Below are 14,438 nucleotides of genomic sequence, written 5' to 3'. Positions count from 1 at the left end.
CATTGAACAACAACTCCCCTCAATCTTGTATATTTTTTGCTTAAAACATCTCAATCCTATTTGGAATGAGACTAAATATAGAGGAATGAATGAAAAAGATTGGTTTTAAGTAGTATTTTTAAGTGAAGTAAATGTCAGTATAGATATTTCTAGAGAATAATTCTAGACAACTGAAAATTTATATGGCTATAAATCATAGCAGTAATAATGTAGGAAATGTGTCAAAAGCCTTTTGTCTTCTACTATGTATCTAAAAGCATTACTAAATTTAGGAAACATCATATTTATTTTTCTTTTTTTGTTGTGTAGGTTTTGTCAGGTTTCTAGAAGGTTATTATATTGTGTTAATAACTAAAAGGAGGAAGATGGCAGATATTGGGGGTCATGCAATATATAAGATTGAAGATACAAATATGATCTATATACCAAATGATTCTGTACGGATTACTCATCCTGATGAAGCTAGGTATGTACTGGTGGTAACTACTATTTTTTTTTTAATGTGGTAGACCAATTAGAAAACAAAACTATTGTCAAAAGATTATAAATGTTATATTAAAAATATAAAATGCTGGCTCAGAATTCTACAACTTTTGCTCAAGGGCTATTAAAAACCTCTGTTTAAATAATGGATTCAGACGAGGATCAACAATGGCTGCTGAAACCATTAGATGAGAGATTGTTAATGAGGAACAGAATATTCACTCAGTCTCAACATATCATACTCAATGAATCTCTTTATTTACAAAGAGGAGAAAAATGGCAAACATACTTAACCAAATGATCAAACTTAGCATCACCAATAATGAGACAAAACTGATATTATTTGCCTATTAATGTGAAGCAATGAGGACACAGATTACCTGTATAGTTTTCTTGCTAAAAATATTTAACTTGAATCTAAGCATGAGGAAGTAATCAGACAAATCCTTATTGTGGGACATTCTGTAAGACAACTGGCCTGACTCTTCAAAAATGTCAATGTCATCAAAGATAGATACCCAGAGGATTGTTCTGGATTTTAGAACAAACACAACAACAGACATGACAACAAGTGAATTATTCATTTAGAACAATCAATTCATGGCAACATGTGAATTTCTGTTGGACCCTGGATTGTACACATGTACACATACATCCACATAGAACTATAAAGGACTTTGTTGGGATAGTTTATATATGGGCTATATAGTAGGTGATATTGGGTCAATATTAAATTTGGGGTTGTGATAATGATATTGTGGTTATTTCAGAGATTGTTCTTGTTCATAATAGATATATACTAAAATCTTTAGGAGTGAGGTGTCATCATGTCTGCTACTTACTGTAAATGATTTAGGAAAGGAAAATATGTGTGTGAGTGTGTTCAAGGAGAGAGATTTAACAGTGAATTCAGATGAAGGACATACTGTTGTTTGTTGTACTGTTTTTTTTACCCCCAGTTTTTCTATAGATTTGAAATCTTTTTTCTGGGGGAAATTATTGGAGCCTTGGGAATGTGGGGAAGGGCTGGTAACACATTAATAAATTGATAGAGAAAAGAATAGAATTGGTTATTTTAATATTACAAAGGTTAAAACGGAACAAAGTTAGGCATGTTTATAAGTTATTAGGGAAGATAACAGTTTTAGATTTTAATTACACTCTGTACTTTTATGGTGTTGTTTTAGATACACAAACCAAAATGGAAAGGTGGTGTAGCCCTCTTGCTGAAGACTCTCTAAGATAATGGTTCTCTGGAGACTTGTGACGTTGTCTTTGATGATATTTGGAAGTGGGATTGTTAAATAATTTGTTTCAGATGAATGTAAATAGAGTTTACTGGATAAAGTGGACTTTTGTCTTACATTCACTGAAAAAAATTATCTCCCGTATAGCTTACAGGCAGGCATCATATATTGATTAAAAGTGAATCAGGTAGACCAGCGCATGTGAATCTAAGGGATGAGAAGAAGTTGAAGAGGTTTATATTATTTATAAACCCCATCTTTATGCTTTGGGGTTTTTTGTTTGTTTGTTTTGTTTTTTAGGTATCTACGAATATTTCAAAATGTGGACCTATCTAGCAATTTTTACTTTAGGTAAGTTTGAACTTAGTTTTTCTCCTGTCAGTCACTTAAATGTTTATATTATTTTCCAGAGGGTAAAAACAGAATCAGAGGACACAGTAGGACTTGTGTTCTTTTTTCAAATGACCAAATTATTTCATCTAAAAACATAAAAGTACAAGTATTTCCTTCTTTTAAATATCTATTTGAAAATTTCAAGGGGTAAGTTAAAGGGTAATTATTCTCACTATAAAAATCATCTTTGTTTTAGATGGGATTTTAATGAAATATTCTAATTTTGTAATTTTGAATTACAAAAATGAAATTTGCATTCAGTCTCTAATACAGAGTTATAACAGCTTCACAGCTCAATTTTCAGTTGACAAGCTGGGCAAAGTAGGAAAAAATAAATTCAAAATAGGAAGAACTGTTGCAAAGCAGTGTACCACTAATGGCATTGTGAATTAATAGTTTTCCTGGAGAGGAATATAGCATTAAGTATGTATGAAAGTATATCCTAAGACAATAAATCGGGAGAGAAAAAATAATCCTACTTGAAAAGAGACATTTCCAGCTTCTCCATTTATGATGGAGACAAGCAAACCAGCCAACCGAGGGACAGCCCAAATATTGAAAATTGAACAAGCAGCAAGTAAATTATAGTAGAGTATCAGGATTATACCACCACTGATGTGACCAATATGTGGGCCTAGTAGACACAGCGTTATTGTACTAAATGGGAAATTCTATCAGCTATAACGTCCAAATTAAAAAGTAGAACCTAAAATAGCATGCACCATAAGGACTTGAGTCATAGGACTGACTGTAAGAGGATCCAGGGTGTTGGAGCGATTGATGTTGTATACTGATGGGGTACTTTGCATTTTTTAAAATTTATTTTTAAATTGTTAACATAGATAACCATTTATTTATCTATGAAGTAGAGAAAAACCTGTCTACTATGTAGAGTAGATTATGTCTTCGTTGATGTAAAACCGAAGGAGGTTAATTATTTTAACAATAGTATAGTGAAGGGGTCCTAAAGAAATAATTTTCACTTCCAAAAATGTTTACTTAATGTATATATTTCCATAGTATTTGTCTCTATCATCTGCTTTTGGTCTTTATTGCTTAATTTTATGTTTATCGCCTCTGTGACTTATTCCTGAAGCTCAGTGGTACTGTTAGAAATGGTCTTCTCTTGCTTCATGTTTTTCAACTTTGTCAGCAATACCCCTTCTGAGTTCTGGTGAAGCCATTCCATAAGTAAAAATAGGTAGGTTAAAGTTTTTGTGTCTCATAAGTAAGCTTTTAAAAAAGCTTATACTACATTCTTCAGACTCAGGTAGAATAAAGCAATTGTTTTAAATAAGAGGAATTGATTGTTAAAAGTAAAAAACCAGCTTCTCTCCCTCACAGCTTTATTGAGAGATTATTGACATAATATATGTAAGTTTAAGGTGTACATTGTGATGGTAAGATACTCATGTATATTGCAAAGTGGTTACCATAATAACGTTAGTTAACACCTCCATCCTCTCACATAATTATGATTTTGTGTGTGTGTGTGGTGATAACATTTAAGATCTACTCTCTTAACAAATTTCAAGTGTATAATATTGTTAATTATGGTCACCATGCTGTGCATTAGATCCCCAGATCTTATTCCTCTTACAGCTGGAAGTTTGTACCCTTTGACCAACATCTCCTAATTTCCCCCAGCCCCTGGCCCCTGCAACCGCCATTCTACTCTCTATTTCTATGAGTTTGGCTTCTGTATATTCTGCATATAAGTGAGAACATACAGGATTTGTCTTTTTCTGACTTATTTCACTTAGCAAATGCCCTCAAGTTTCATCCATATTGTTGCAAAGGGCAAGATTTCCTCCTTTGTTATGGCTATGTAATATTCCATTGTGTGTGTGTCTGTGTCTGTGTGTATATATACACACACCATATCTTCTTTATCCATTCATCCATTGATGAACTCTTAGGTTGTTTCCATTTCTTGGCTATTGTGAATAATGCTGCAGTGAACACAGAGGTGCAGATATCTCTTCAAGACAATGTTTTATTTCCTTGGTGTACATACCCAGAATAGGGACTGCTGGATCATATGGCAGTTCTATTTTTAATTTTTTGAGGAACCTCCATACTGTTTTCTGTAGCGACTGTACCAACTTACATTCCCACCAGCAGTGCATCAGGGTTCCCTTTTCTCCACATCCTCGCCAACACTTGTTACTTCTTATCTTTATGGTAATAGCCATTCTAACAGGTGTGAGGTGATATCTCATTGTGGTTTTGATTTGCATTTCCTGATGATTGGTGATGTCGAGCATCTTTTTGTGTACCTGTTGGCCATTCGTATGTCGTCTTTGCAAAAATATCTGTTCAAGTCCTCTGCCAATTATTTAGTTGGATTTTTTTTTCTCTTGAGTTGTATGAGTTCCTTATATGTTTTGGACCTTTGCCCCTTATCAGATATGTGGTTTACAAATATTTTCTCCCATTTCATAAGTTGTGTTTTATTCTGCTGATTTGTTTCTTTTGCTGTATAGAAGCTTTTTAGTTTGATGTTGTCTCATATGTTTATTTTTGCTTTTGTTTCCTGCACTTTTGGTGTTATATCCAAAAGATCTTTGCCAAAATCAATGTTAAGGAGCTTTTTTTCGTATGTTTTCTTCTAATAGTTTTAGAGTTTATGATCTTACGTTTAAGTCTTTAATCCATTTCAGACTTTGTGTGTGGTGTAAGATAGGGGTCCAGTTTCATTATTCTGCATGTGGTTATCCAGTTTCCCCAGCACTGTTTATTGAAGAGACTGTCCTTTGCTTATTGTGTGTTTTGGCTCCCTTGTCAAGTATTAGTTGACTGTATATGCATGGGTTTATATCTGGGATCTCAATTCTGTTCCATTGGTCTATGTGTCTATTTTTATGCCAGGACCATACTGTTTTGATTACTGTAGCTTTGCAGTAAAATTTGAAATCAGGAAGTGTGATACTTCCAGGTTTGTTGTTCTTTCTTCAGATTGCGTTGGCTATTCAAGGTCTTTTGTGGTTTCATATGGATTTTAGGATTGGTTTTTATATTTGAAAAATGCCATTGGAATCTTGATAGGAATTTCACTGAATCTATAGATGGCTTTGGATAGTGTGGACCTTTTAACAATGTTAGTTCTTCTGATCCATGAACACAGAATATGTTTCCATTTATTTATGTCTTCTTCTTTTTCTTTCATCAGTGTCTTATAATTTTCAGTGTAGAGATCTTTCACCAGCTTGGTTAAATTTATTCCTGTTTTATTTTTTTTGATGCTATTCTAAATGGGGTTGAAAACCAATTTCTTAATACAGCTTTTTAACCCTGTGAGATTAGATGTTAGTAAAATGAATGAATGCAGCAAGCAAATGTGGTAAAATTGAATTTCACAGATGAAACAAATCAATTTCAATCAAATTATATAAGTAAGTTAAAGAAGAAATAATAATTAAAATACTGTGTGACTCTCCAGACCATCTTAAAATATGACTAAAATACATACAAATTTATATAAACCTAAAGAATTCTAGATACCTTCTGAAATTCTGTGCTAAAAATATATAGCCAGAGACACTTATAAAAAATTATTAATTATGTGAAATCAGAATTTTCTCACGTGTTTCTTTTGGCCTAAAGGCCAAATTTTATTTGCACAGACTGTTAGAGTTTTTTAGGTGGCTGTTGCTTTCCTAAAACATGTTTCACTGTAATGGCTTATGTTATTTGCTTATTCTTGTTTTATTACAAAGTCAGTTATGGTACCACCATTAAGAATTAATAGAATTATTTTTGTTCAAACTGGAGTACAGACCTTGCACTATTGCAGTGGATATTATAACATGTATAGAACTCCATTCAGATACATCTGAGTGTGACGCCTTTGCACAAGGCTGTGAAGATTGATTTCAGTGTGCAGCAAAAAATGCATGGGGGGCCGGCCCCATAGCCAAGTGGTTAAGTTCTCATGCTCCAGTTCGGCGGCCCAGGGTTTCGCTGGTTTGGATCCTGGCGTGGACCTAGCACTACTCATCAGGCCATGCTGAGGTGTCATCCCACATGCGACAACTAGAAGGACTTACAACTAGAATATACAGCTATATACTGGGGGGCTTTGGAGTGAAGAAGAAGAAAATAAAAAGATGGGCAAAAGATGTTAGCTCAGGGGCAGTCTTTAGAAAAAATAAAAATGCACCTTGCAAATCAATGAATGTAGGTCACTCACCTTGTATTGTATATTTCTAGTCATGCAAATACCTAAGTCATGCAATGATCTTTTAATTTCCAATTATATTCATGGTTTACTGTGTTTTACAGGCTTATTTGAACAGCATTGCTTCCAAGTAAAGTAACAGGTGCTAAGTAATTTAGTTAACAGGTTTTAATTCCGTATGGGAGTCAAGACCGTGAAATATGTTTTACTTTTGTAATTCTTATTAAGTTTCAGTTATGTTCTCAGTTACAGCTATGATTTGTCCCACTCACTTCAATATAATCTCACTGTCTTGCGAATGCCCCTGGAGATGTTAAAGTCAGAAACAACCCAGACTCGCCAGGAGAGTTTCGACATCTTTGAAGACGAAGGATTAATTACACAGGGTGGAAGCGGTAGGTGGTTTTCACACATCAAATGTATGTTAATGGGGCAGCTATGAAATGCATCTCATTAAATTCACTCACATTTCCCTCATATTTCTCCACCCCTCATTGCTCTTTGTCCTTACATGAGATTGTTTCAGATATATGCTCTTGACTGATTCATTTTTATAGAGATCATTAATGACCTTGTGGTTTCATTTGTGGGCCAGCCAGAAAATTGTGTGCTGACATTTTCTAACAAATTTTCATGCCCTTTTTTATGTAATACGTTTAGGTCTAGACTTTTGGTGAAGTTTAAATGGAGAATTGTTTTTTTGAATATTGGAGAATACACACCACCACCTTATTTTCCTTCACAGAGACCAGTTCAGTGTGGGCTGAGTTTTGGAAAAAAGTTACCATGGGTTGCCTATTGTGTCCTAGACATTTACTTACACTATCACTAATTCTCATAAAAACTCTGCTCAGCAGGTATAATGCCACTTTTAAAGAAATAAAGACTAAGTAGGAAACTGAGGCCTGGAGGTTAGGAACACATGGCCAATGTCCAGAGGAACCAGTACAGCAGGTCAGAGGCTGTTCTTACTTTGGTTGGTCCCAGCTTGACCTACTGGCTCCTCATGGCCCTGCTTCTGTGAGGATCACTGCAGGACTCCTGTGTGACTAGTTTAGGGTGACCCTGGAGATCTCAGACTAACCAGTCACACAATAGAATTGGTACCTTTATCCCTAGATTTTTGGGTTGCTCTAGAACTCTAAAGCCAGAGGCATTGCTAAAGTGAATGTTGTGAAGGAATTGTTTCAAACTTACCTGAATTGGACTTACTGTGGAAACGTGGTAAGTCAATAGTGTCTTTGGGTGCCTTGCTCTTTGCAACTTAAATGATCGTGATGAAGATGCGGGTTCTGAGGTAGAATGTAATATAAAGTTCCAGAAGGTTTGTCCTTGAAGGACACCCAAGAAGAGGCTGTGCTCTATTAGCATTTTGCCAAAGGTTCTGGTTCACTCTAAGAAGACTTAGGCTGTTACTTAAATTGAATGCCATCCCTGGCATTGCCCTTAACTTTGTTAGTTTATTAGATTGACTGTCACTTGAGCTAAGGCCTAGTGCACCCTCTCTACCCCAGATTGTCTAGGTCGTGTAAATTCGTCCAGGTTCAGGCACCCAGATTGTCACCTATCCTACTAGATATAGGTGGAGGGTAAGATAACGTGTGCCTGAATATTTGCTTGCTTCATTTCTTCCAAATATCACTCTTAGTAATAGAAAAGCTAAAAGTATTACTAAATTTGTACTATGTCATCCAAAATCTGAATTCGAATATCCATTCTGGGATCTGAATTAAGCCTCTGAAACCGCTTACGTTTTTATTATCTCTAGAACAGTTCTACTTGATAGGTGTGAATAACAGTGTATATTAGTTTTTATAACTGCTATAACAAATTGCCACAAACTTAGTGGCTTAAAACAATACAAATTCATCACGTTAGATAAGTTGGAAGTCCAAAATAGGTCTCAGTGGACTAAAATTAGGGTGTCAGCAGTGCTGTGTTGCTTTCTTGAGAATTTAGGGGAAAAGCTATTTTCTCGCCCTTTCCATCTTCGAGAGGTTGCCCACATTCCCTGGCTTGTGGCACTCTTCCGTCTTCCAAGCCAGCAATGGCCAACTGAGTTTTTTTTCCTCACATTACATCACTATGACACCCTACTCTGTTTTCCTCTTTCATTTATTAGGACCCTGTAATTACATTGGGCCTACCTGGATAATCCAGAATAATCTTCCCATCTGAAGGTCATCTGATTAGTAACCTTAATTCCACCTGCAACTTCAATTCCTCCTTGCCGTGTAACATAACATATTCACAGGCTCTGATGATTAAGACATAGACATCTTTTGGTGGGAGGCATTATTCTCTTACCACCCAGGAAACTGATAGGAAGCAGAGTGAGCATAGATGATGTGGGGGTAGGGAGAAAAGGAAAAGAATGCATTTTTAAAAAGGTCTCTACTGTGTCAGTCAGTGTATTAGTCACTTTGCATATATTATTTTATTTAATCTCAATATTTCTGAGATGAGTACTAGTATCATCATTTTACAGTTTAGAAAATTGAGGTTAAGAGATGTTACGTAATTTGCCAGAGGTCACAGAGCCACTAATTGGCAAAGACAGCACTCCAATCTATGTATCATTCGTGCTCTGTATAATGCATTGAAAGGTCAGAGAAGGTTTAGTTTTTATGAATCAAACCAAAGTGTATTTGTCATAGTATATAAAGACTCTTAAGATATCATGTTTTGAGAAGAAAAATAGTATTGATTACCTGCTATCTGGAACTGTTAAGATCTTTGAAGCCATTATCTTATAAATATACCTGTTTCTTATTTTGCACTTCATATAAGTTTTGTAAAACTCTTGGACATTTAATAAATTATCTAGATCTGCTGAAATCATGTTTCATGAAGTTAATTTCTTCGTAAGGAAAAGCCTGATGTAATAACTACCACTTATAGCAGCATCAGTAAGTCACCAGGCTCGTTCTAAGCACTTTATGTATGTTATTAATTTATTTCATCTTGACAACACCCATGTGATACTGGTACAGATGAGGAAACGGAGGCGCTGAGATAGAGAGTGGCGCTCCTGATCGCGCATGTCCCCCTGCCGATGAGAGGCAGAGCCAGGATTTGGACCCCGGCATTCAAGACCCCCAATCGGTGCTCCCAGCCGCTGCTCTGTGCTGTCTCTCAGCCTTATTCTTGTATTTGTACACGTGTCCTTTATTTCCCTGTCATTTTCCTTTCTCTTAGGTTGAAAACTTTCACACATAAGAAAATGTGTTCATTCTATGACTTTGTACAGAATCAGCAAAGTGTCCTGGGCGATGACATGAATTATATCCACTGAAAATGGCTAGGCTGTTAATCAGGCATCTTATTTTGAAGTTAAAAACAGAATTTAAAGACTTAAAAATCAGTTGATTGTCAACCAATTTCCTTACCTTTCTGACACTACCTTTTATTTTTCAGGTGTGTTTGGGATCTGCAGTGAGCCTTATATGAAGTATGTGTGGAATGGTGAACTTTTGGATATAATTAAAAATGCTGTGCATCGTGACTGGCTGTTGTATATTATTCATGGGTTCTGTGGGCAGTCAAGTATCCTTTTTTTAAAAAAACTAAGATACATATTGTTTACCTTATGCTGTACCAATTTATAGAAAGCTATATATGAGTTATAAGATTATAATGATCACTCTGTGCTCCCAACAGGAAGACTTACCCAAGATGGCATGTAGTGGAAAGAGAAAGAGGAATGCAGGCCACTTGAACAGTTCTGTTATGTACACAGAAAGATAAATAACAGGGAAGAAAATGCCATGTGCATAGTTAGAGATACAGATAATAAGTGTCATGCTCACCTGAGAGAAGGAGCAGAATCAGTGGCAGGTGGGGAGGATGCAGCAGGCTCATAGGAAAAGTCAAACTTGGCCTGGGCCTTAAACCAGAGTCAGGCCTTAGCAGTGAGCAGGGAGTGAGGTCGTGAGTTGGGGCAGCATCGTGAGTGTAGAGGTGGACAAGTTCGTGGGAGTGTTCTTCTGGTTTGTGTATAATCCCCTGGGAGGTACAACGCAGTGGGAAGGACGTTGGTAGTGGGGAGTCAGATCGCCAGTCGCTGGATTGCTTTGGCAGTCAAATTAAGGACCTCGAGTTTGGTGCTAGAACTTTAGAAATTTTTTTTTCAAGAGGGTGACATGCAAAGTAGTACATAGGAAGCTTGAGTTGACAGCCACCTTCAAGCTGGATTAAGTAAAATGAGACTAGAACAGGGGACCTGAGTTAGGAAAAGACTGCAGGGGGTCAGATATAATGTGGTGAAGGCCTGGATTGGAAAGGGGCATGATAGATTAAACAGAAGTAGCTTGAGCCTTGGGTTAAGATGGTGAGTTCAATTTTTAAATACTTTTTTTCCCTTTCATTTAATTTCTAGCTATATTGAAACTTTTCAAGAAAGTGCTGTTGTGCTATGAGGTTTAGGAAGACAGTGTATACTTTCTAGAAGTGATGTTTTTAGGTTTTTCCTATCCCTTTTTGAGTCATGTAGAGCATTTGTGTGCCCAGCATGTTTTCAAGTTGACATTCTTCCTGTGTCTTAGGTTTTTTAAGACCTATAGTGAAAACTTTAAAGGAGTGGTTGTTTTGAGACCATTAAGTGGGCGAATGTGATTAACCAATATTATGCTCTCTGGCACCAGAGCATTTGGGAGGAACCGTATCAAGGGGTACATCTAGAGAGGTTAGCCTTGAAGAGGGCCAGTGCTGCCTGCCTTGTGGCAAGTGAGGGAGCAGAGAGGCTGGATGAAGACACAGGAATTTTGAAATGAAGATGAGTGACATTGGTGTGCTACAGTTGAATATCAGCCTTATGACTTTATAATCATTTTCAGCCAGTGAGTGATATTATCTGCTTGATCATTCACTGGATAATGAGATTTGGCCTTGAATTACTTTTTCTGTTTCTAAAAGTAAAATCTGCCTGGAAAGAACACAAAGTTTTCACCAACCAAGGACAACAGAAAGAATGCCACGGTTTCTACAGGCAGTTTCTAAAATGTAGTTCCTAAACTGTTTTGTACTGCCAAGAGCCAACGCAGGGCCTGGCATATATTAAGCACATTAAATGTATGTTTTTTTAAATAACAAACATCACCATAGATTATAATTTTAAAGCTTATTAGTTTAAATAATGAATCTAGTCTCCTAGTTATCAAGCGTTTAATGAATTCTGGGAGTCTATGTGATGATAAAAGTAATTGCTATTTATCGAACATTTCTGTAGGCCAGGCACTAGTTTTGCACACATTACCTGATCTAGTCCTCCCAACCACCTAATAAAATTAGTTACTTTATTAGTACTTACACCATTTTACAGAAGATGAAACCAAGGCTCAGAAAGTTAAGTAAGGTGACATAAATAATAAGCTCCATGTTGTTTAAGCAGTTTACAGTGTTCAGTTCTTACAGTTAGGGGACAAATTTGGATTGCTTTTACAGTACAGTCACTCCATTCCCTTGTATATTACTTCATAATTTAAACACCTTATTAAGTGACATGCTCTATTTGAGAGTTGTGTGATCTCTGAAGACTAAGGAAGGATTGGTTGTACCTGTTAACATCCTTAGTTGGCTACAGGGAGCCACGAGGTCTTCTCTTGGCCAATAACCCTCCACCTGGTTACCGTGTCCTCTGAAATTCATGGAAACTGCTCCTTAGGGAAGTCCATTTTTGCCTTAATACCTGCACAATTCAGAAGAACAGTTAGACCCAATGCTGTTCCATTCTTGGGTGGAGCTTTTGGGTGTCGTTTAACCGAATGGACAAGATCTATTTAAATGTGTATTTAAGGTATAATGATTCTCGTGGTTTAGTGTGACAGTCGTGAATGCTAAACAGCTTTAACCTGATTTCTAAGAGCTGTTGATCTATGGACGACCAGTGTATGTCACTCTAATAGCTAGAAGATCCAGTAAGTTTGCTGGGACTCGTTTTCTCAAGAGAGGTGCAAACTGTGAGGTAAGATGGGAAAACAACAGTGCTGCTGGCATTTTAACCTTTTACAACAGCTTTGCTGACAGATGAAGCAAAGTGGAATTTTAGAAAGTGGAATTTCTTAGTTTCGGGCATTATCAAGAGTATAATTAATTCTACAGAGTATCTGAAACTTGTGAGGAATATGACTAATATACAGAGGTTCTGAAAAATCAGCTTTCAGAGATAGTTATGCAGTGCCTTAGGGAATTATGAAATGTTTAATGTTTTGGAGGATGAGCCATTTCTGGACTATATGAGAAAATGTACATATTTAGTGTAGGGACTAAAATAGCAAAGCACCTCACTCAAGGAATAAGTGGAGGGGAGCACTTGTTGTTGGAAATGCATCCTTGATAGGAAGACTCAGTAGAATAAGGGTGGGAAACCCTTCACTCTCTTCCCTTTGCTTCAGTTTGGGTCAAGGCAGACGCCTTATTTTGCTCACCCTAGAAAATAACAGCAGCAATCCGTCTCTTCTGCCATCAGTCATGTCATCTCCTCTGAGTGTTCCATCACCATTTGCAACAGACAACTTGAGTCTTAAGGAGATATGTGATTGAATAGACAGATTGAGGGAAACATTGGGTTTTGATCCTGCCTTAAAATAACAACATTGTTCTTAAAATTATGTCAGCAATGAAAATAATTATAATGGGTCTTTAAGAAAAATCAGAATTTTGCATCTACATTATTTACTTATGAATTTTCAAAGGATAATCAAATAGACATGTTATTAATGCCTCAAATTATTCTTTGTCATATCCTTGTACACTTTTATAAGTACAGCTACCTCATGACCCTTTTTCCCGCCTTTGTCCATCAGGCGTTATTTGACTCTTACTCTTGTCTTTTTATTCCTTCTTGGTCTTCCGAATTGAATTTTTATATTCCACTGGTCTTCCAACCCCCCTCTATAACTTCATGTAATTGTTTTTCTTTTCTCTCCCTCTCTGCCATTTGTATCACTCAAGCTGTTCTCTACTACCTGTATTATTAGCTATTTAATTAGATTTTTTTCCTACTCTGGTCTCTGCTGTTTTTACTTGCCTTCCTTTATTGCATTTTAATGGTTTTCCTTTTCTCATGTGCACATTGAATATTGGTCAACATTTACCTCTTTTAAGACATCCTAAGAATAGGAATTATAGTTTCATTGTACACTTGAAATTTTTTCCATTAAAAAATTTTAAGAACATAACATATCTTTAAGTGTACCTTTCTTTCTAGGGTGACGTTGCAAATGAAGTGGAGACTGAACAAATACTCTGCGATGCTTCTGTGATGTCTTTTACTGCAGGAAGTTACTCTTCTTATGTGCAAGTCAGAGGATCAGTTCCTTTATATTGGTCTCAGGACATTTCGACTATGATGCCTAAACCACCCATTACATGTGCGTGGAACTATCTTTTTAATAGTAACTCTTCTTTACCCACATTTAGAGATAACAACTATTGTCAAAGAAATCTCATAAATGCTTAGGTTTTAATGAAGTTTTAGCACTGAAAAGTAGACAATTTAGAAGGGAGACTTCTATTATTTTTATACAATAGCTTTATTTTTTTCTTTAATTTTGGCCACTAGTAAATTATATTTCACTTCAGAAATGTAAGAATTATTCAAATCCAATAAATACATGAAGAATGAATGTCTAATAAGCTTGATAAGAATTTGGGAAATAAAACTATGAGAAGATTAGTTGAATTGCGTTTCTTTAAACATTTAAAAACAAAACCAAATGCTACACTTCTTTTATTCTTGCTTGGTAATTTTCATTCTGGTATTTGTTCATCTTTTCTTCTTCCTCAGTGGATCAGGCAGATCCATTTGCACATGTGGCTGCCCTTCACTTTGACCAGATGCTTCAGAGGTTTGGCTCCCCCATCATCATCTTGAATTTAGTGAAGGTAGGATGTGCTCATCTGTTTGGTTATGAATTTCAGTCACACTGGACAACTTTTCCTCAGCATAAAGGGGTTTAACGAGCTTGCTTCACCTCTTCCCAGAGGAGAGACTTGTAGACCTATCACGCTGTGATGGCTCACTGTGTCTGAACTGTCTGAGCCTTTGTCCTTTGGCCTCAGATTCCATGTGGCCTCTTCCCAGGGAGAATCAGTGGTATCTTTCTAAGGGAACAGAGGGATGCATTGTGTCAGTC

At 36.3% G+C, this 14,438-nt stretch overlaps 1 protein-coding gene across 1 annotated transcript in view; it reads left to right on the top strand.

The window, feature by feature from the left end:
- The window catches only part of FIG4 (FIG4 phosphoinositide 5-phosphatase), a 117,378-nt gene that overhangs the window by 24,776 nt on the left and 78,164 nt on the right, over nt 1–14,438 (top strand). Inside the window, exons 4-10 of the mRNA XM_046676412.1 lie at nt 310–466; nt 2,031–2,081; nt 6,550–6,698; nt 9,721–9,849; nt 12,165–12,265; nt 13,511–13,673; nt 14,090–14,187. Of these exons, the coding sequence (XP_046532368.1) occupies nt 310–466; nt 2,031–2,081; nt 6,550–6,698; nt 9,721–9,849; nt 12,165–12,265; nt 13,511–13,673; nt 14,090–14,187 (848 nt within the window). The remainder of the gene's footprint in view (nt 1–309; nt 467–2,030; nt 2,082–6,549; nt 6,699–9,720; nt 9,850–12,164; nt 12,266–13,510; nt 13,674–14,089; nt 14,188–14,438) is intronic.

Source organism: Equus quagga, chromosome 11 (genome assembly GCF_021613505.1).
Source record: "Equus quagga isolate Etosha38 chromosome 11, UCLA_HA_Equagga_1.0, whole genome shotgun sequence".
In the NCBI taxonomy this organism is placed as follows: domain Eukaryota; kingdom Metazoa; phylum Chordata; class Mammalia; order Perissodactyla; family Equidae; genus Equus; species Equus quagga.
This window is presented reverse-complemented; position numbering and strand designations above follow the sequence as displayed.